The sequence below is a fragment of the Neophocaena asiaeorientalis genome, unplaced genomic scaffold, assembly GCF_003031525.2.
Source record: "Neophocaena asiaeorientalis asiaeorientalis breed wild unplaced genomic scaffold, Neophocaena_asiaeorientalis_V1.1 scaffold86, whole genome shotgun sequence".
In the NCBI taxonomy this organism is placed as follows: domain Eukaryota; kingdom Metazoa; phylum Chordata; class Mammalia; order Artiodactyla; family Phocoenidae; genus Neophocaena; species Neophocaena asiaeorientalis.
In genome coordinates this window covers 9,083,988-9,107,056 of record NW_020175039.1, presented here as the reverse complement: position 1 = coordinate 9,107,056, position 23,069 = coordinate 9,083,988, and the positions used below count along the sequence as shown (strand labels likewise).

The window sequence follows — 23,069 nt, the reverse complement described above, 5'->3', positions numbered from 1 at the left end:
GTTTCAGACCAAGTATAGGTTCTTTAAAGGCCCTCCTTGATGACCCAGCTAAAACAGTGCCTTTTTTGGAGCCCCCATTCTCCACTCTGTTACACTCTATAAGATCTGCTTCAAAGCACTCATTTACAAGTTTCCGAAATTATTTTATTAGTTTACATATTTACAGTCTTTTTCTTTCCTAGCTCTCACTAGAACGTAAGCTTCTTGAGAATAAGAGTTCTATCAGTCATATTTATTGCTGTATGAGTGCTGCCTAAAATATAGAGGGGGCAGGTTAATAATTATTTTTTGATTTATTCTGATTATGTCTTTGAACTTGAATTCACAATAGCTACTACGCAGAAAGTGCTCAATAATTGGTGAATGAAAGCAGTTCACTAACTGGAAATTTTGTCATTATGTTCGTTTTATGACTGATTTCAATAAAATACATAAATTTCCCAAAGCTAAAACCATACTCACTACTGAACAATGGCTAGTTGATGATGATTCATTCTTCTCTGGTAGCAGCAACAGCGATTTCATATTTTCACTGTCTGTATAATCCACAGGCCGCAGACCAAATATGTTACTGGTAAAATAAGCGCAGATGGGTTTAAGTAAATAAAATGTGTGATTTGATTCTTAACTAAATGAATACACTAGTGGAACAACTTTTTCGACTTCCTTAATAATATACAATTTTTACTAAAATAAATGACTCAAGAATTCACATAAGGCATAAGGATCAAGTACCACAAGCTGCTGAATAGAAAAAAGATATAAAATTTCAATTTGACACCAGACCATTATAGGGGGTATTTCTAACTGAATTTATTGTTACTTACACATGAAGTTTTTCACAACTCTGTATTCTTGTGTATTCATATTCATATTTTAAAATATAGCTTCATAATCATTAATCACTATGGGGTGAGATGCTTTCAAATGCAAGTAAAAATCATTTACTGTAGCTATTATAGGCTCCATAGTCTATATAAACAAATACAGAAATTAGATAAATTCACAAGATAGGAATTTAGATCCACTAGAAGGAAAACTATGCCACATGACAATTTAATAAAGTAGTAAACAGGGCACTTTTTAAATTAATTTTACTATGTATGTACACTATAATCTACAATAATCACAGAGCAAACTGACGTGCTGCAGAGAACATGCTGACGCAGAATTCCCAGCATGCACTAATTCACGAGTCACAGAATATTATACTGGAAGAGACCTCAGAAACATCGTACAATGGTTATTTCATAGATTAGAAAACAGAGAGAAAGGTTCCAATGACTTGACAAGGTCACATTTTCCTTCTATTCATTCCAACAATATTCCATATTGCCCATGACTAGTCTTCCAATCATAAATAAATTGTTAAAACTACAGCACCATGTCTGTTATTCCACTTCTTTACATATGGTTTCAAAATGATTTTAATTTATTATACCATGGCAGAAAAATTTTCTAAAATGAACATTTCTTTTAAAATTTTCTGTTTTTTTAAGATTACATGTTATCTATATAATGGTCATTAATGTTCATGTAAAAAAATGCAGTGTGGGGGCTTCCCTGGTGGCGCAGTGGTTGAGAGTCCGCCTGCCGATGCAGGGGACATGGGTTCGTGCCCCGGTCCGGGAAGATCCCACATGCTGCGGAGAGGCTGGGCCCATGAGCCATGGCCGCTGAGCCTGCGCGTCCGGAGCCTGTGCTCCCGTAAGAACCAATGAGATATAAGGTCTGCACAGAGCTCAGTGGGGCAAAAGCAGAGGAAAGAAAATAGGAAGAACTTAAAAGCCTGGTGAAGCTGCTTAGATGTGAAAGGAGAAAGAATAAAAGGAGGTACAGAAGTAGAATGAGTCTCCCAGCAGAGAGTAGCGAAGGCCTTCTGCGAAGGCGTTGAAGTGAGCTAGTGTGGCAAATGAGAAACACCAAAAAATTTAAAACCAAAGAGAAGAGCAAGAAAGACAGAAGAGAAGAAGGAGGAGAAAGACAGAAAGAGAAGAGAGAGAATGCACAGAAGAATGGGGTGTTCTGGAAATGTAAGCTGTGACCAGAAACAAAAAGGATGGTACTGAAGAGGTGGACTGTCTCCTTAGGGCACAAGAAACCCTGAACAGCTCCCTAGATGGTTGTAAGCAGAAGGGATATCATCAATAGAGGCAGGGTAGCTAAGAGCTAGAGTTACACAATCAGATGGCCTGAATTTAGATTCCAGCTCTGCCACTCAATAGTTGTATGACTTTAGAGGTATTTAACCTCCTATGCCTCTGTTTCCTCATCTGTAAAATGAGAATACAACCTACTTCGTCGGATTAATATATGTAAGGACCAAGTGAATTAATGTATCAAAAGCACTTAAAACAGTGCGTGGCAGATAGTAAGTGCTCAAAAATTCCTTGCTATTAATATTAACAGATTGGCATTTGGGGGGAGACAGATACAAAATGAAGATACAGGAACATAAGTTACATCTCCAGTGTTGACCTCTTCTCTTTATTTTCTCCAATTTTATGACATACTTCATGTATGCTTTGTAATGACAATTTAGATATACACTAAAGGGAAGGACAGAAACCTGGTTTCTTAGCAACATTAAAATAGGAGTAGATTTATGTTTTCCTATATGGTACAACATAAAAGATAAAAAGTATGAATGTACAATGTAAAGATAAAAAGTATAAACTAGATGACTCTGAAAAGTCCTTTCCTCACTAGGATTCTTTTTAATCACTAAGGCTAATAAAAAGGAAGTTTAACACTTCAGCTTTTTTTTCAGGAGTTTAACATTTTGGCTTTACCCCAAAGGTAGAGTTCAGAATACAGTATAGCACTTCAATGTCCTCTTCCCCTCAAGAATGATAGAATAGACACCCACCTACAACTGTGCCCAAGATGAGTTTTACCACCAGTAGAAGGGGAGAAGGAGAGATGGGCAAATTTATACTTGCACTTGCACATATAGATCATTCAACCCCAAACACACATGCAAAAAGGCTTTTTTACTAATGCTAAACCTATCATGCATGACAGACTACCAAGATGGTCCATGATGAAATCCTTTATGAACAACTATGAAATTGCAAACATAGATTTTAAGTTTTCAAGTCCCTTGAATTGCGGCGAAGCAAGAAAAAGCAGAGAAATTCAAAAGAGCAACATGTTTTTTTAAACGCTATAAAACATAAATTATCTGTTACAGATTAATTTTTTAAACATTAACTAGGGCAGTGGAATAATTAGTAAGTCCAATGGTCTATATACTATTTTCTAATTAAGAATTCTACATCCTTGCAAGGAAAACTCTGTTAATAGCAGACCAAGTAACAAATCCTAAACTCTGTATTTCTGTTAAAAAAAAAAAAAAAAAAGCATATGATATTCTCCAAACACTCAAAATAGTTCTGATGTGACTGGAATAGCTTTGGTTTTAAGTTCACACTGGGATGCACAGAAGGCAGTGCAGATGGATAGCCAATGAGGTTTTGAACAGTTATCAATATAAATATTCTTGAGCAACAAAGAAGTATAGAAGATATGAACCTTATTCTCACATCTGAAGTTAATATAGAACAAATTTTCCTTCTTAGGAAATGGACTCTCATTTTAGTCCTTAAGAAGTAAATTTCTCATGCAAAACACAAGTAAATTCAGAGTTAAATGAATTAACACTGTATTCAAATGTAAGAGGCATTTTAAAAATGCCAAAGTTTGCACAGCAAAAGCTCAAAGCACATAAGAAATTACTCTAAGCAAAATGTGACTTTAAGAAAACAGTAAAGTATTAGAATATTAAAATTAAATCAAAATAAAAGACAAAGTCAGAAGTACACATATGGCCTCAGATAAAACTATAAAATACGTAAACTTTGTATTATAGTCCACAGGGACGATTTCAGAATAAATTTAATGGGATAACAAAAAGTCCGTTTCTCTTTAGTTCCTGCACTCTATTATTAATACATTAGTATTTCAGAGTGATAACAACTAGTAACCAAATTGAGAGAGATCTCCAAATATTATACAGTATGAAAGTTATCAAAATAAATAATGTTATATCAGGTTGGAGACAAGGGACAGGGGATGGAAAACAGGAGGCAGGGTGGGAATTATTTCTGTAAGATACTCCATTCACGTCCCCCACACCAGAGAAGGTGGAAAGCATCCTGATTATGTTTAAGAAGCTGTAAGTATGATTTTCATATCAAAATCTGAGGGCAAAAAATGAAACCTAAAAAACAAACCATTCTAACTTACACCTATAGATGCAAAAGTCTTAAATAAAACCCTAGCAAACTAATGTAAAGTATTTGTTTAAAGAATAACACAATACACTAAGTCAAGTTTATCCCAGGCATGTAACATGGTGTAATATTTTAAAATGTGTTAATGACATCAACAGGCAAAAAGTCTAAGATCATCTCAAAATCACTTAATAAAATAAAATACAGTCTTGTTTAAAAATGGTAAAATAACTGGGAGGAAGACTTTTTTTTTTTAATTGAAGTATAGTTGATTTACAATGTTGTGCTATTTTCTGGTATATAGCAAAGTGATTCAGTTATACATACATATATACACATATATATGTGCATTTTTTTCATACTCTTTTCCACCATGGTTTATTATAGGATATTGAATACAGTTCCCTGTGCTATACAGTAGGACTTTGTTGCTTATCTATTTGATTTATAGTGGTTTGTATCTGTTAATCCCAAACTCCTAATTTATCCCTCCCCCATCCCCTTTCCCCTTTGGTAACTCTAAGTTTGTTTTCTATGTTTGTGGGTCTGTTTCAGTTTTGTAAATAAGTTCATTTGCATCATACTTGAGCTTCCATATAAAAGTGATATTATATGATATTTGTCTTTTTCTGTCTGACTTACTTCACTTAGTATGATAATCTCTAGGTCCATCCATGTTGCTGCAAATGGCATTATTTCATTCTTTTTCATGGCTGAGTAATATTCCATTGTATTTACACGTATACCACCTCTTCTTTATCAATTCCTGTCAATGGACGTTTAGGTTGATTCCATGTCTTGGCTATTGTAAGCAGTGCTGCAATGAACATCAGGGTGCATGCAGCCTTTTGAATTATGGTTTTCTCCAGGTGTATGCCCAGGAGTGGGATTCCTGGATCACATGGCACCTCTATTTTTAGTTTTTTAAGGAGTCTCCATACTGTTTTCCATAGCAGCTGCACCAATTTACATTCCCATCAACAGTGCAGGAGGGTTCCCTTTTCTCCACACCCTCTCCAGCATTTATTACTTGTAGACTTTTTGATGGTGGCCATTCTGACCAGTGTGAGGTGGCAGGTACCTCACTGTGGTTTTGATCTGCATTTCTCTAATAATTAGTGATATGGGTACCTTTTCATGCGCCTGTTGGCCATCTGTATGAGAAGATCTTTATTTTTAATACTGATTTTAATAGTGACTTATAAACCTACAGTCACTATTTTTTAAAAATGAGAATAAAACAAGCATGCCAACTATCAATACTATTTTATAATATTGTTCTGGAAGCTGTGACAAAGGCAGTAAGAAATAAAAGTTAATAAATGACCATTAAATCCTTCAAACTAGGTGTTGGCTAGGTATAAGAGAAACACACCAAAATCAACAGCTTTCCTCTATATCAGGAATAACAAGTTTTATTTATTAACAGAATATCCACTTCACCAGGGCAACAAAAGGCTCAAATACCTAGGAAAATCTCAATAAATAGTTAGTTCCATGGGTATACAAACACACATATATAAAACAGATTAAAAACTTGACTAAGATGTATAACAGAAGACTTAAACAAACAGAGAAACATACCATGGTCCTGAGTGAGAAATCAACTTTATTAATCCACTATTATCTATACACTTACCCAATTTTAATCAAAATCATAATAGGATATTCTTGAAACTTAACATAGTAAACCAAACTTCATGTGAAGGAATAAGTTGATAAAAACAGCCAATTCCCCCTCCACCCCCCACTGCTACTGTCACGACTTTAATTCAGACTCTCATCACTTGTCCCCTAGATTACTGGACACACCTCTTCACTGAACTTCCTGCCCAGTGTGGAGGTGAAAGTTTTCAACTTAAAATTTGAACTCTAGGGCTTCCCTGGTGGCACAGTGGTTGGGAGTCCGCCTGCCGATGCAGGGGACGCGGGTTCATGCCCCGGTCCGGGAAGATCCCACATGCCGCGGAGCAGCTGGGCCCATGAGCCATGGCCGCTGAGCCTTCGCGTCCAGAGCCTGTGCTCCGCAACGGGAGAGGCCACAGCAGTGAGAGCCCCGCGTACCGCAAAAAAAAAAAAAAAAAATTTGAACTCTTCAGCACACAAGGCCTTTCACTGCTTCTGCCCACCTTCTCTGGCCTCTCATCTCATCCTCCTCCCTCCCTTCATTCCAGTCTTGTATCAGCTCCTAGAAGTGAACCAACAAGCAGTCTGGCCGTAGTACCTTAGCACCCATCATCCTCTTTCTGAAAAGCCCATCCTCCTATTCTTTTTCTTCAAATTCAGCTGAAGTGCTACTTCCTCTAGAAAGCCTTTCATGACATCCTTTAGTCACATTTCTAGCCCCTACCCTGGATTTTCATAGAATCTTGGGGCATTGAGCTATGAAGGCCTGTATCATACTGTTCTGTAACCACTAATATAACTGTCTGTTCACTCCTACTAGAATACAAGTAGTAGGTAAAACAACTGGGGAGGTTTAAGAAGTAAAGGGAGTGATGGAGAAGAGAATGAGAAAACCTAACAGCATTTCATTGGAAACCCAGGAAAAGAAGGCATCTAAGTAGAAAGAAGACTTCAACTTTGAGATAATAAAGGTTGCCAAAATGTCTGTTCTAGAGCTAAAGAATGCCATTTAGAAATTTAGAATAAGCAAAAGGACCCTACTTATCTACAACTTCAATTAGTCAAAGTACCAAGCCCTAAAGAAGGAAAGATAAAAGAATAGTTTTTGCCCTTTCTTCTACTACTTTCTTCTACTCTAAGAGTAGGGAGAAGGTCTCTACTCTTCTCCCAGGGATGGAAAGAGTCTAGTCCTGGTTATTGAGAAAAGAGATACATTAAGAGTAACAGAGAGGGCTTCCCTGGTGGTGCAGTGGTTGAGAGTCCACCTGCCGATGCAGGGGACACGGGTTCGTGCCCCGGTCCGGGAGGATCCCACATGCCGCGGACCGGCTAGGCCCGCGGGCCATGGCCGCTGAGCCTGCGCGTCCAGAGCCTGCGCTCTGCGACGGGAGAGGCCCGCATACTGCAAAAAAAGAGTAACAGAGAAAAAAAAGAAAAGCGTGTTTGCCAACTCAGAGTCTGGAGTCTGAGATACTAATGGCTTAAAAAGGAACAAGAACTTCAGGCAAAAAAAAAAAGAGTAGTAAGAACCCTATATAGTCCCCATGCCCCGCTCCCCATGCTCTCCTTAAGGGATGGAGGAAGGCACAGGAACAAACTCCACCTATTCTCACCTGCCAAGTACTTAACTCTAGAAAGACAATAGATAGAACACTGGCAGAAAGAAAAATGGACCTTAAAAATGCCAAGGCTGGAGGAATTACTTTGGGAAATTATTTTGTGATCCCACAAAAGGTAACATGGGTGCCTAATGGGCAAGAGACTACCATTCTGCTCAGGGAGCACATATCATTTACTCTGACATCTACCAGGAACCCATTCTACCGGCCTAGACAAGGTGCAGCTTACGGAAACTTGGTTTTAGACATTCTCTTCACAATTATAGTCAAGTTGGGAGCAGAGGGAAGCAATTCCTATTCTCAGCTCATCAGCCCCTATTATCAGGAGAGGAAAAAATATACCATCTTTTTATGCATTCGAACACTTACTAATTCACTCTACAAATAAACAGACTACGTTAGGCACTCGGCAGGGCCTGGGAGAGCAGGCACGATCCCTGGTACCTAGAGCATACTACCTAATGAGAAGATAGTAAGAGGCAGGTGCACTACCACCTCTGGTCTATGACTGGGAGGAAGCGTCACATACAGACAAAGGATTCGGGAAAGCCAGCCAGAAAGAAATGATACCTAAGATGAAACCCAAAGAATGAGAAACTGACCACCAAAAACGAATACTCCAGACAAAGGGAAAGTATATTTAAAGGTTAGGAAGCAAAACAGCTTGGTACCTTTTAAGGAAATAAAAATTTAGAAATGCTAGTGCGAAAAAAAAGGCTGAAGGAGAAGGGGGACAGGGGGAACTGTGGAGAGACGGGGCTGGAAGGATGAAGAGAGCCAGACCGTCTGGGTCCCTACAAACCATGTTCTAAAGTCTGACTTTTATTTTAAAAACATTAAGAGGTGCCAGTGAAGGGTTTTAAGCAAGTAAGTCATTTGACCAGAATTGCATATTTTTAAAGTTCTTGGGCTGCTTTATGAAAAGTAATCTGAAAAGGAAACCAGTTAGTAAATGGCAAAGCCAATCAGGTCAACAACAACTACCACAAAATAAAACAGAAAGCAGAAAACACAGAAAATACTTAAGTATAATGACCAGTAGTCCACAAAATAAGGATGTTTAGAAACAGCTCCCCACCTGTTATACCCTAGATTAAATCGACTCTTGCATTTGCCCTATAGTTGCCTTATTATCCTCTATCCAACATCATTCCCAACTTCTGTCACCAAATAAACCTTCCTTCCCTACTATCCTAATTATGTCAACCAGCTCTCTGGAATGCAGTAGCCACTTGGCATATGTGACTATTTAAATTAATTAAAATACATTTTAAAATTTATTTCCTCAGTAGCAATAGCCACATTTCAAGTGTTGAATAGTAACAGATGTCTAGTAGCTACTGAGTGCCCAGCACAGATATGGAGCATTTTCATGAGTGCAGAAAGATCTACTGGACAGTGCTGGGCTATCGATGTACCTAAAACTGCCACTTCACTATGTAAGCCTACTGAGAACAACACAGCTATCTGAGAAGGCACCTGTGAAAGCGGACCCGCTCACTGTCTCAGGCCCTCACCTTGTGTATTAATGAGCTTCACGATGTAGTGAAGAATCATGGTGCACACACCGTAAGACAGGCCCTGTGTTTTGGCTCATTAATCCTCACTATGCTCTGAAGAAATAGAAAAGCAGCCGGCATCACCCATGCTTTATAGGTAAGGACACCAAGGCACAGAAACTAACCTGCCTGAGGCTATAAAGTCAATAATGGAGCCACAAATAAAAGCTGGAATCCCTAATGCCCTGACTAGTCCTCCATTCATTAGAGTAGTCACGGCTGATTTAAGAACCCATGAATAGAAACTATTCTGTTTCACCTGACCCAAGCAACCACTTGCTCTATCAAATGGATTGCTATGCCCACAGGAGGGTCATATCTGTTAGATATGTATATATATGTATACACACACACACACACACACACACACACACACACACATGAATACATACTGTGTATGTAAAAAAACAGAAAAACTGAAAAATATAAGATATGTATTCCCTGAGCTTGCCCTATCTTATTACATGTGATGGGAAATAAAGGATATTAAAAACACCTACAGGGGCTTCCCTGGTGGCGCAGTGGTTGAGTCCGCCTGCCAATGCAGGGGACATGGGTTCATGTCCCGGTCCGGGAAGATCCCACATGCCGCAAAGCAGCTGGGCCCGTGAGCCATGGCCGCTGGGCCTGCGCGTCCGGAGCCTGTGCTCCGCAACAGGAGAGGCCACACAGTGAGAGGCCCATGTACCGGAAAAAAAAAAAAAAAGAAAGAAAACCACATATCAAAACTAACAGCACCAAGGTATGGTATATTCCTGTGTTATTAACTTGTTTTTCAGTTACATTATATGATTACCTATAAAAAAAAATTACAACCTAGAAGCTCCGCATTTTGTAATCCTTATTTGCTTCTGTAACCAGCGTTAAGTCCTGACTTTTGTGTGCTCCTTCCAAACCTGTAGAAGTAATGCTGGCACAGAGAGGCAATTCTTGCATTTTCATTTCAACTACCTCATTAACTGAAAAGAGTAAAATAATATATAGGGAGACATGAACCAAGTTAGAGATTAAAGATATAAAATCCACATACAGCATTTGCTTGTGACACTCTTGACAACAGCAATTTTAAAATGCAGCCGCCAGCATTCACTAATGTGTCTCTCTGCCCTAACACTGCAAAACAATTTACCCAGAGCTCATTTGAATGATGTAAAAAAATCTAAGAAATAATTTGACTGCACTTGCCTAACATCTGAATTCTTACATATTTTAACTGTGGTTACACTAAATATGCGAAAAAAAAAAGGAGAGAAGGAATAGAATATTTAAAACAAGTCTAAAGTATTGGGAAGCATACAAAGTAGCTGAATTCTTACATATTTTAACTGTGGTTACACTAAATATGCGAAAAAAAAAAAGGAGAGAAGGAATAGAATATTTAAAACAATTCTAAAGTATTGGGAAGCATACAAAGTAGTTATATGCTTCTAATTCTTGCCTTATTAATAAGTATGAATCACTTTATATAATATAAAAACTAAGTGAATTTTGCCAGAAAGTCAAAGCTTCCAGAGTTAACTTGACAACTGTTTCTGAATTAAAAGAGCAAATCTCCCTCAAATATGTAAGTATCATAAAGGAAAAGGGCATGAACGCTGATTTTAAATCCAGAATACAATGGCCACATCTAAATTTAGTTGTGAAAGAAAACAGAGCCATCAACTTGGGTAGTAAAGTCTCTGTTTCATCACAGACCTTGATTCAAGAATAAGTCAGCGAAAAAAACAGTTTTTAAGTTGAACTACTTACACCGCGCTCCTGGAGGCTCCATAGGAGAGTAACAGCTTGACTATATCCACGTGCCCATTCTTGGCTGCGTCGTGAAGAGGTGAGTCATTCTGATACCCAGTGGTGTTCACCAACGCCTTGTGCTGGAGCAGCAATTCCACCACCTTCAGGTGCCCGTGATTGCAGGCTTCGTGCTAATTAAAGAAAAAGAAGAGTGATGAGGAAGAGCAACGAACAGCATCATAACAAAACCACACTTCAGAAAAATAAATGTGAACCTCAATCAGTAAATTGGTTCTTACCTAAATACTCGTACTAAACCATAAGTGGTTGACAGAGTAAAAGCCACTATTAATAGTCTTTATGGTAAGATGCATGGCGATCAAGATTTATGTTATTCATGGAAAAAGATTTTTTTCATTTGAGCCTTGGGTCAAGCTCTCTTAATTTGGAAGAAAATATAGCTTTGGGCCCATTATGGCTCCTAAATTGTTCTACAGTAAGAAATCTAAAACAAGAAAAAAAAACACAGAAAATATTTAACAACCAGATCATGCATAAAATCTGAAATCCTCCAAGGCTGAATAGAACTCACCAAATCAGGGGCTTAGCCATAAGCTAAGCGGTGCACCTGCATGTATACATACACGCCCAACAAAGTGAATACCCTAGAATGAGTATTTATAAGAAAAGCCTCTCCAACTGCTGAAGCTACAGATACTGTATGGCTGGTGCCAATGATAACAGAAAAAACACAGAGTAGGCACTCAAAAAGAGCTTACTGAATGAATGTTCAAAGATGCTTTACATACACATCTTTCCTTATGTTTAACGATCTGCTAACAATGCCACTGTGCTGTAGTATTCTAATAAACCTCTGGCATGCCATACTTTTTAAGTACATACATTGAAATCTTATTCGGCGATACACCACATTAAATGTCTGTAGGTCTATTTCTAGGAGAAAGGGATCCAAATAAGGCATCAGGTCCTCTAAATCACTCACCAACTTCTACTACAGTTTGCCTTAGTGGCTTAAAAGAAAAATTAACCATTCTTTGAAAAGGTTTGCCAGCCTGCGGAGTCCAACCAACAAAGTGACTCTGATCCAGAATAAACACTCCCAGCTTTAAAAACTGGCAAGGAGAAGTCATTATATACAACTTTAAAACCCTATGTGCACCTATTCTAATGAAACAGAATAAGGGCATCCACCTCATCTCTTAACACTTCTATGGCTGCATTCAAGACACATGTTACTGTCCTAATGTAATTAGCCGATATAGCACTGGTTCCCATGTATTTGTACTATTCTTTTTCCAGACTACTCTTCACGCTTTTTTTTTTTAGTAATAATAAGCAAAGACTTTAAAAGATGTTTAACATGAGCAAAGATTTCTACTGCCTCTGTGTGTCATACCCTAGATAGGGTATAAGTGAGACTAAGACAGATCCTCGATAAGAATCACTGCCTTGTGATACATTGCTACACCCAGTTCCTCCGACCTCTCTTTGTTCCAAGAAATGTGGTTCCAATGACATGCAATGCTGCAGAATGGAGCCGGGTGTCAGCTGTAGCAGTTACCTCTCCATAAATGAGCTAAATTCAGCAATATGGTGTAACTGGATTCTTAAATCTAAATGTAGTCAGTCAAAAGGCAGCCAATTTTTCGCCCGTCACAACAGAAAAGCTAGATAAAACATAATCATTTACTCTTATTTGTTGAGAATATAAGTTCTTCAGATTAAAAAGAGATTGTATATGTGGTAGAGGATGATATATAGGTGACTACATAACTATAAACTATAATAACTATAAAACATAAACAGAATGATAATAAAAAAACAAACAACTAGAAACTACCAATGGTGTCCATCCAGCATGGTCTTTAACATTCGGGTCACTTCCATTTTGTAAGAGGTATTCAACAGAAGGTATGTCGCCCTAGTAGAAAAATGAAAAGGTAGAAAGAAATTAAAAATCATCAAGGACAGAAAAAAAATATTAAGATTTTACCTTCTTCAAGATAAAATTTAAATCTTTTCTTTTCTATGCCTATTGCTCATGAGTCAATAAATGGTAAGCTATGTATGCATGGATTGTTCTGAGGTACCAACTCATCAAAGCCATGTGGTCCATCACTGAATACAGAGTACAAAATCTCTGCTATTAACAACCTGCATCAAAATTCATTTCAAAATACCAAGGACACTAGCCAAAGATCACCTGATCAAAATGAAGTTTTTAAAGTCACCATTTCGTTTGTGAAAAACATCCTTTCTGAGCACACATGAAAATGGTTTCTGATTTCTGTTTAAAACAAAACTAAAGCCAAGAGGGCTGCTCAGTGAAACGAATGTTAGAAAGCCAAAAACTGTTGTCTTATTGGCAGTTAATCCACTTATCCTCGAAATATTGTTTATGTTCACCTTATTTGCTCAAAGATATTTTTTAGGCAAAAGCAAAGTTTATTTTCTCCAAAATAACTGACAGCTTACTCTGAAAAAGGCTGAATAAATAAAAGTCACATATGACAGAAATTATACATGCCAATGTGTGTTGAGAAGAGCTTCTTTAGGGAGAAGGACGTCTCCTCTCTCCTACCACTCCCAGCCCCAGCACTCTTCTGAAATGAGTTTTTCTCTGTTGGTTTGAAAATGTAGAAGTCACTAAGTCCCCTAAATACAGTAACATTTGCTTTTATTGGATTGTTTCGGACTACCTCTCAAATACAGCAAATCTTAAGATGGTAGCTTACTCAGTTTTCTAAAAAAAAACAAACCTGCATACAACATATATTTTTAAGATCCTAAATTAGCAAAATGACCTTAAATATTAAATGGGCCTAAAAAAACAAGTATTCTGTATGTTTCAAATCAATTGCCCCACTTCCAATAAAAAAAATATTTCCCATAGTTCCTTAGAGGTACAAATTCTACACCGCTAGCACAAGTTAACATACACTTAGCACCTTTTGCACTATATTCAAGTCAGTTCCAAATGAGCTCAGGAAAATCTGTCAAGATACAAATTTGGTTTTTTTTAAACGAACCCATGAATATTGGGGCAGATGAACTGCCAGAACCACACGCATTCCTGACCTTCAAAATGAAACTATCCACAAAAATATATATGTAAACCTTCTCAAAAATGTCCTCAGTCTAATTCTACATGGCCAGCACAAAAACATATTAACCTAAAGAAGCCTGTAAAATAATATAAACACAACTGTGGAATGGAAGAGTCCCATAGACAATTAGTGACAATGTAGAAGCTAAAAGCAGAATCTCTTTTCAGGGTGCTAGCCAGTGGTATTTTTCTTTCATGTCACCTCTTCATATTATCAAAAGTGTCTTCTGTTAACATTTTACCCCTATACTTCCCTGAAATGTATAGCTGATTTGCAAATTGCTTGCTTTTTATACCCGATCTGCTTTTTCCTCCCTAGTACTTAAAAGTTCGTCATATTTTCTCCTTCTACTTTATGTAAATTTAATGTCATGCACATAAATAAAATTATGATAATTAGATAGGGTCCAAGTAACTGCGTAAGCTTGAACCAATATAAAGTTTCCAGGAAACAAATTAACTTCCGCTTCTGATTTCTTTAAATTAATTTCTTCCCAAACAGAATATTTTCTGAGTAATAAGCACTCACTTTTAGGCTTCTCACAACTTAAAAGAATAATTGAGATTCTCTTAAAACCACAGGGGGGGGAAAACCATCTAAGAAAAAAGTATTTACCAAGGCTTATAAAAAATTTTAAAGACTTGGTGTTTTCAAATAAAACCTTAAAGGCTGAAAACAAGGGAACATGAGTGTCACATTGAATTTTCTTATTGCTAACCTTTCATTCATAGGAAATATTCTTCATACATGCATATGGCAGTAGTATAAGTTAACTTTCCAAAAACAAATACACACACACACAAATAAAACTTTTTCCTTATAAAGGTTAGCTCTTCTAAAATACTATTAAGAATAAATATTTTTATAAAAATAGTACAGGACATTACAATTAAGTACAATAATGATGACTTAGCCAAATGGTTAAGCTTTTCCCCATAAATGAACTAACCAGGTACCTAAAATTTCTCCTTTTAGCAACTAGGTGTTGTTTAAAAAAAAAAAAAAAAGTCTAGTCATCTGGAATGGAGCTCTAAAGTTTTTTAAACATTTTCTGGGTGTCTTAGTTATTTACTGAATAAAATAATTTCACAGATGACTCGGACAACCTAGCCATCGTGACAGTAAGTTACTGGTATTACAAAGATGGTGGGGGACAAAGGGAAAAATGGAGACTGACTCCAAGAGGTGCTCTAGAAATTGAAATCTTGAAAATATCACAGATGCCAGTTTGCTTTTGAGTCCTTTGTTATTGTCTGAGGAAGCCAGTATGGAGGATAAGTAATAACATGATTTTACACACAATATAACATGACTGCCTTAAGGTATAATGAATGATTACAAAGTCAAACCCTAAAGGAGATGCCTCACAAGGGATTTTCTCTCTACCTAAGAAATCCTCATCACCTTTGTTATGTTAGGCATACCATCCCTTGTAAGTTGCCTTCAAAATATTACCTATCATGTCTGCACCTTAAATACATCATGGCATGTCAACTTCAAGCCATTCTTCTATTTCTAATACATTCACTGCCATGGCGTGAATTATGAGTAATCGTTACCATTTGAAGAATCTGTGCTAGAGAACTTTGGGGCAGTTTATTCCAGCATCAACAAATTCTCAAGCAAAGGTGAAAAAACAGAATAACAAATCAAATTTTTCTCTCTGTATAATGAAATGTCAAATACTAAGATTTTTCTTATTAAATCAGAAGAATAAACAATGAGTGTTTATCTTAGTTTCTAGTAGGCATAATGCTTCCTCATAAAAATCACTTGTTTATAACATAATGTTCTCAAAATCACTTTAGCCATAGGTGACATAGATATTCAAGTACAAACATGGGGGCATGAAGAGAGCACAGTGAATCTCAACTTTTGTTCTGGTTGAATAAGGATACTCACAACATCCCAGACACAGTATTAATAAATATCCTGCTTGAAATTCCATAGTGTAAGAAAATAAATGTATAAATAAAGAATTCAAGAATAATCCTGTCTAAGGTATGCAGGCAAATGGCACTGAATGTCCAAAAACTAGTTGGCTGGCCTATGAGCCCATGATCCTGAGGAGAAAAGGATCTGAGAACTGAGAACATAAACATTATCTGCTGATGATATAGTAACTGTCTACATTCAGGCAGCCTGAATATTTAGGCAATCTGGATATTTAATAAGAGACATCTACTGCCAAGTACAGAGCGTTTCAAGATAAATAAGGTTAACAGATGCTTTACATTAACCCAAAAGTCCCACTTCTAGGAACTTATCCTAAGGATATACCTGCTCACATATGAAACAAAGATTGCTCACTGCAGCACAGTTTATAAAAGCAGAACAATGGAAACACAGGCATCCATCAGTAAGGAACCAGTAAAATAATAAAAATTCATGGAACGCTATGCTACAATAGAATGTACAGAAAAGTGTGTACTAATATGGAAAGCATTTACTTATGTTTGTATAAAGAAATTCACAAGAAAGTAAGCAAGGTCTTGTCAGCAAGAGGGTGGCTGAGGACAGAAATGGGAGTGAGGCTTTCCACTGTAAATACTTTTATTCTTATTTCTGAAGCATGAAGTTATTACTCACATTTTGAAATTACATTTTAAACGGGCAATAAACTCCACATAACCACAAAGTCAAATTGAGGAGTCACATAATAAACAGAAAGCTAAAAACATATAAATGCAAACAAAACAATGTCACCATAGAGGAAAAACCAACTCTGGGAATTCTGTAAAAGACTGATTCAGAAGGCAGGCTATAAGCTAGATTTTGAACGTTAGATACAAAGGATCATGAGGGAAAAGAGAAAGATTCAGAGGAAAGGATATAAGAGGCAGAAAAAAGAACATGTGCCAAGTATTGGTAGCATTAAAGTTCAGTGTCAGAAGAAGAGGGTTCAGATCATGGCTAAGTGGGAAAATCGCTCAATTATTCAACAAATATCAATCTATTACATACCAGGCAGAGTTCTAGACACTGAAGACAGAACACTGAACAAACAACTCTTGCTCTCATTCTGAAGAGAAAGACAGGAAACAAAAAGATCTCTAATAATGATGTCAAGAAATAATAATAGGAAGAAAAACAAAACAAGCTAAGCATATGGCAGAGACTGCTATTTTATGTACATTCAGAAAAGTCTCTCTGAAGAGGTGGCGTCTGAGCAGAGGTCTGTACAGGCCATAAGGAGGACTGTGGATTTTATTTTAAGTGAGCCGGGAAGTTATTGGTAGGGCAGCACAGAAAAGACAAGTTATGGCTTTGGTCAGATGACTTTGGCTGTTATACAAAGAACTGAGTGCACTAAGTACAAAGGAAAAGCAGAGAAGGTAGTTCAGTGATGTGGATGAAAACTGACAACACCCACACTGCCACCAACAATGTCCACGTTCTAATCCCCAGGGACGTGTGACAATGTTACCTTACACAACAAAAGGAACTCTGCAACGTGATTAAGTGTACAGACCTGGAGGTGGGGAAGATTTATCCTGCACTGTCCAAGTGGTTCCCATCTAATCACATGAGTCCTTAAAAGCAGTGAACTCTTCCCGGCTGGGGCAGAAGGATGGAATACCAGGACTCCACCTGCTGCTGTCAGCTCTGAATACAGAGGACGAGGTCCACACACCAAGGAATGTGACAGCCTCTAGAACCTGAGAGCTATAAGCCAGCAAGAAAACAGGATCTCAGTCCTACAACCAGAAGGAAGTACACAGTTCCTGCCAACAACCCAAGCAAGCAAGGAAACAGGTTCTCTCCTAGTGTCTCCAGAAAGTAGCATAGCCAACGAACTGATTTTAGTATGGTGAGGCTCATACCAGGCTTCTGGCCTACAAAACTGTAAGAAAATAAATTTGCCTTGTTTTAACTCACTAAATTTGTGGAAATTTGTTATGACAGCAATAGGAAACTATTTCAAGTGGTTAGGACAAGAAAATACAGGTAGCTTCCACTAGGGTGATAGTTATGGCCAACAAAGATGCCCAGACGTAGGTAGGTCTGGGGCAAGCTATTAAAGAATTTTATTAATGACGTGACTAAGTTCAAAGATCATTCTATAAAGCCATCACCGTAGCAAGGGAAGCTAACTAGCCCAACAGAAGAGTAAAACTACTGTGGGGTTCTCTGCCCTCAGTGTATCCACCAGGCATGCACAGTGCAACAGTCCACACTTAGGATCTGGGGGAAACATGGAAAATGTGGACACTGCATGTCTATAAGATGTTTCAGGGGAAAATAACAACTACAATAACGACAACAAAATCTATCTTTGACAGCAAAAAACCTCATTTGTTCCGGCTACCTGCAAAGTCATCAGGTCTGTATTCATGACTCAGCTGCAGTAACTCTTTCCTTTTCCCTGCTCCTCATTCCATGTTATAGTACAGCTGACCCTTGAACAACACAGATTTGAACTGTGCGGGTCTGCTCATACACACATTTTTTTCAATAAATATATTGGAAAGTTTTGGGAATATTTGTGACAATTTGAAAAACCTTGCAGACGATCCAGGTAGCACAGAACTATCAAAAAATTAAGAAAAGTTAGGTATGTCATGAATGCATAAAATATATGTAGATAATAGTTTATCCTTACATAGGCATAAGGTGATATTTAATATAAAATTAATAATGTGTTTGTCTTCTTACTGTTTTATAACTTTGCTCTCAAAGAATTACATTACCATACAAGATGCCTCTCTCTTGTAATTGGAGAAACTGCCCATTAGCCTATCATCACAGGTAAGTGATTTTTAAAAAAACGTAATGATGTTTCCAATACTGTAATATGAATATGACTGTAATACTTAGGCCATAAAATTTTATGATTCATTTATAGTATATAGCTAGGCTACAGTGATGCAACTCTATCAATTACACTAGTCTACCATAAAGCAATCATGTTGCTGCTTCTTTTCAATGCATGACTCATTATACATGTAAATAAATATGAATTTCTTCTTCACAATATCTTTTCATTTTTGATGTCTAGTGTTAGTAATACATATACCAACTACAGTGTTTTGTATCATATAAGACAACGTTGATGCATGTACTGACAGACGATTCATCTTATAAACAGATGACGTAAACTTATGCTATCTAAATGCAGTACAGTACCATAAATGTATTTTCTCCTCCTTATGATTTTCTTGATAACATTTTTCTCTAGCTTCCTTTACTGTAAGAATACAGTATATAATACATATAATATACAAAATATGTGTTAATCGACTTTGTTTTATCAATAAATGCTTCCAGTCAACAGTAGGCTATTAGTAGTTAACTTTTAAGAGTCAAAAGTTATACGAAGATTTCGACTATGTGGAGGTCAGCCCTCCTGACCCCTGCCCTGTTCAAAGGCCAACTGTAGCTTTAACTTTAGAGCCACCTCAAATCCTTTTCTGAAGGAGGTGGATACAAAGCATAAACAAGACAGCAGGATTGCAGCACTTGGCTTTCAAGTATGCACAGATTATTCATTCTCGGTTGTAAACAAAAAAATTAGGATAGAAAATGAAATGCATACTATTTATAAAAGGATAAATATACTGATAAATCCTTTGATTTTTCTTCAAGTATTTGTTTGATTATTAAAATCCAGCTGAGACAGGGACATGCATTCAACTTATAATAAATTTGTAAAAGAGGACATTATTGTTAAATAGGCATTTTAAAAAACAATAGAAATCAATTAACTTTTCTTAAACGTACTATATCAGAATCTGCCAATGAATGACAGTATAGTATTTGATAAATTCAAGAGAATCAAAATGAGTAATTCTAATTCTGGCAAGACAACTGCTAAGTAAAATGACAATCTGACAAAACTTGTATTGAAGCAATCTTGAACATATCAATGGAGAAAATTCACCAAGATGGCATCATGCCAGCATTCTTTCCTGTCTTAAGATTCCACTGCGCTTTTTTCCACAGCCTACGCCAAGCACAGATAAACTATGGCCTGCAGGCCCGACACCTAATTTCATGTGTAAAGTTTTATTGGTTTACCTATTATCTATGACTACTTTTGCACTAAAACAGAGTTGAATAGTTAAGACTATATTCCTACAAAGCCGAAAATATTTACTCTAATTGCCCCTTTAAGAAAGATGTGCCAAACCATGGCCTAGACTCTAGGTCCTAGAGATCCTCACTAATAAAGATAAATGATTCTTACGACTGAGTGAAAAATTCTCTACCAATGAAAGCAGATGCTTAACTGCTGGTCTGAAAATAATTCCCAGTAAGCAAAATGTAGAAACTAAAGCAGTCTACATGTATGTATTAGCCAGAAAAATGAACAAAAAATATTTATTATTATGCTAGCTACTTATATCTATGAAGCATTAATAACATTATGTTAGGATTATTATACCTTATATATTATATAATACACACACAAACACATAGATATAAATAAAACAAAGAGGACAAAAAATATAGTCTGCTTTTTAAAATCATGCTTTGAAAAAATCAGACTAAAACGTAACCAGAGCCAACTCCAAAACTTCAAGTTGTTCATAGGATACGAAATGCCTAGAAAGTAGTCATGTTGCAGGTTCTCCCCTTACTGGCATCAGGCGTAGAGATCCTACATTCACCATTTATTGGAAGATAAAGCAAGAAAAAAAAAAGTGTTGGAAGAAACTCACTTTTGTGCTTTTCCCTTTCTCCACAGAAAAATACAGGAATCCCTGGACTCAATGCCTACTCCATGTTCTTCCCAGACATTTTATGTTGCTCACCAGCTTCATGTTCAGGGTCTCAAGGGGCTCTTTCCAGACCTCCCAAAGTTCCCCATCCATGCAAAGGACCCAAGGGTTTCCCAGTCAATTTACTGAAAGATCATAAAAGCTACACTAATTTAGTACTAATCTCTCCCATATTGTATTTTCATAACACTTGCGTGAATTCACAGACCAAAGTCTATAAAGCTACGATGCTAACTGCTCCCCTCTACGTGCGGCACTTGCATCAATTTCAAAGACTAACCACTACAAGTACATACACCACATGCTCAGCAAACTAGCCAGGTTCCAAAAAACGAACACCGCCGCATCCCAGGTGTAGAGGCAATAAAGGTAACTCAGTAAATAGGCTAGGAAAAGGAATGGGATGACTGTGGGCTCCAGAGAAGCCCCTTTGTGGTGAACCACAGGAGCCATTTCTGACAGTCAAATTTTCAGGTCATTGGAGAAATGTACAGACCACGTCTCGCAACCTCCCAGATCCCGGCAGTACCCACTAGGAGTGTCAACAATACAGAAGCTCATCCCCTCTCACACTGCCCCTGAGCTCTGAAGTTAGGTAATAAAGATGTGTTGCCAGCAGTAACTTGGCAATTGTCTGTCTATGTCCATAAAGCATGAGAAGAATGGGTAAACAAAATGGTGAAAACTGACAAAAAACATTATGGAATAGACAAAAATGAAAGCACTTGGCAAAGCTGAAGCTGAAATACGGAAATATTGGTTTTGTCCTGCAAGATCAAGCTCCTCAGGACTAGGGGCCACTGCTCTGAGGTAGGGATACAGTCCTTATGAATTTCTGCTTCTCTGGTTCACAGGAAGTATCACATCTGGTTAGGTTAATTAGCCTAGTAATCTTATATCATTTTCCACAAACTCCAAAGAAACTGTTTTATACTGGGTCTCATTCTGAAGTTGTATTTTCGAGTAAGCATCCTACCTTAATTGAAGCAATATGGAGCAAAGTCTCTCCTCGATGATTTCTTTTCATAGCCATAAGACTACTGGGCGATAGCTTCATTCCTGAGGGACTACACATCATTCGTCTGTAACTTGGACTATTCAGTGTAGAAGGGGGCGTACCTGGTGAAGGGCTAATGGATTCATCTAATATATTACTGCTTTTCCTCCTCACTGTGTGACCAACTTCAAGTTTCTTTGAAGGTGGTGAAGAACATCCAGGCAATGGCATGTTTTTTGAGAGCACTGTTCGCTTAATAGAATTTTCACTGGTGCTCGGACTGCTGCTTCTACATCTCTTAGAAACAGAACTGGAAAGTCTGTTGCGACGCCCACGTTTCCCATTATGACCTGATGGCAAGGATTTCTTAGATGTAAGATTGTTTTCACAGAGAGTCTTCTCAGGAGTCACTACTTCACTCCTGCTCTCAATTTCTGGAGACTCAATTTGCTCAGCCAATGGTAAAGAGACTTCAGTTAAGCTTCTAAAACATTCAGATTTTGTTATGGAGCCACTTGCTAGTAAGTCTATTTTAGCATTTATCTGCGGACTAGCAGTAACAGATGGTTGGCTACAGAAGGATACTGGCTTTTCCTTAAATTCCTCTTCGGAGTCAAGTTTACCGTCTTCTTTTTCTGCCTTTTTCTGTAAGTTCCATTTTTGGTTGATTTCAGCCAAAGTTTTCTTTTTCTTTTTTTTTCCAGATTTTGTGGAAGCCTTCTTAGCTCTCTCAGAAACATCCACTGGAGGGCTTGCAGAGACAAATTCGTACATGGAGGCCTGCTGAGCATTTTCATCGTTTATCACAGGAGGATGAGTTTGCACTGAAACTTTACTCACAACATACCTGACCTTCTTACTTCGAGGACTAAACCACATTTTTATTGAATTCTTCTTATATTCTGCATCACTAAATAAACTTTTCCTAGATGTTTCTTCTTTCACATCTGATAGGAAAAAGGAAAAGAAATCTGTTACACGACAATCTCTCCCATCTTGAGCTCCCAAAGAACTTTGTTGATAGTTCTCCTAAGGTGTATCACCTTTTATTTGTGTACTTCTTCCTTCCCTCCTAGATTTTGAACTCCCTGAAAGCAGATATCCTCGTTCAACAAATATTTACAGAATCCTACTTTATTTCAGACAATGTTCTAGTGGCTGGAGACACAGCAGGGAACAAAACACGGGAAAGAGAAAATATACAAATAAATAAGTAGAACATACAGTCTGCTGTATGGTAGTGATAAGAGCCATGGAGAAAAGCTATACTAAATAAATAAACAGACTGATAGACAGGTATGAGATTTAATAAGCAGTAGTCAAAAAAAATTAAGACTTATTAACTGATGCTTAATTTAAAAAAAGACTTTTGAAAATCAATCAATATAATTCACTGTATCAACAAACTAAAAGAAAACCATGTGACTTTTCTCAACAGATATAGAAAACAGC

At 37.3% G+C, this 23,069-nt stretch overlaps 1 protein-coding gene across 2 annotated transcripts in view; it reads right to left on the bottom strand.

Moving 5' to 3' along the window:
• The window catches only part of BARD1 (BRCA1 associated RING domain 1), a 73,856-nt gene that overhangs the window by 22,471 nt on the left and 28,316 nt on the right, over positions 1 to 23,069 (bottom strand). The window contains exons 4-7 of one of the 2 annotated variants that reach the window (XM_024763191.1): positions 21,597 to 22,564; positions 12,632 to 12,712; positions 10,789 to 10,961; positions 463 to 571 (exon numbers count right to left, since the gene is read on the bottom strand). The exons of the other annotated variant lie outside the window; for it this stretch is intronic. Coding sequence (XP_024618959.1) covers positions 463 to 571; positions 10,789 to 10,961; positions 12,632 to 12,712; positions 21,597 to 22,564 — 1,331 coding nt within the window. The remainder of the gene's footprint in view (positions 1 to 462; positions 572 to 10,788; positions 10,962 to 12,631; positions 12,713 to 21,596; positions 22,565 to 23,069) is intronic. 2 annotated transcript variants of the gene reach the window in all.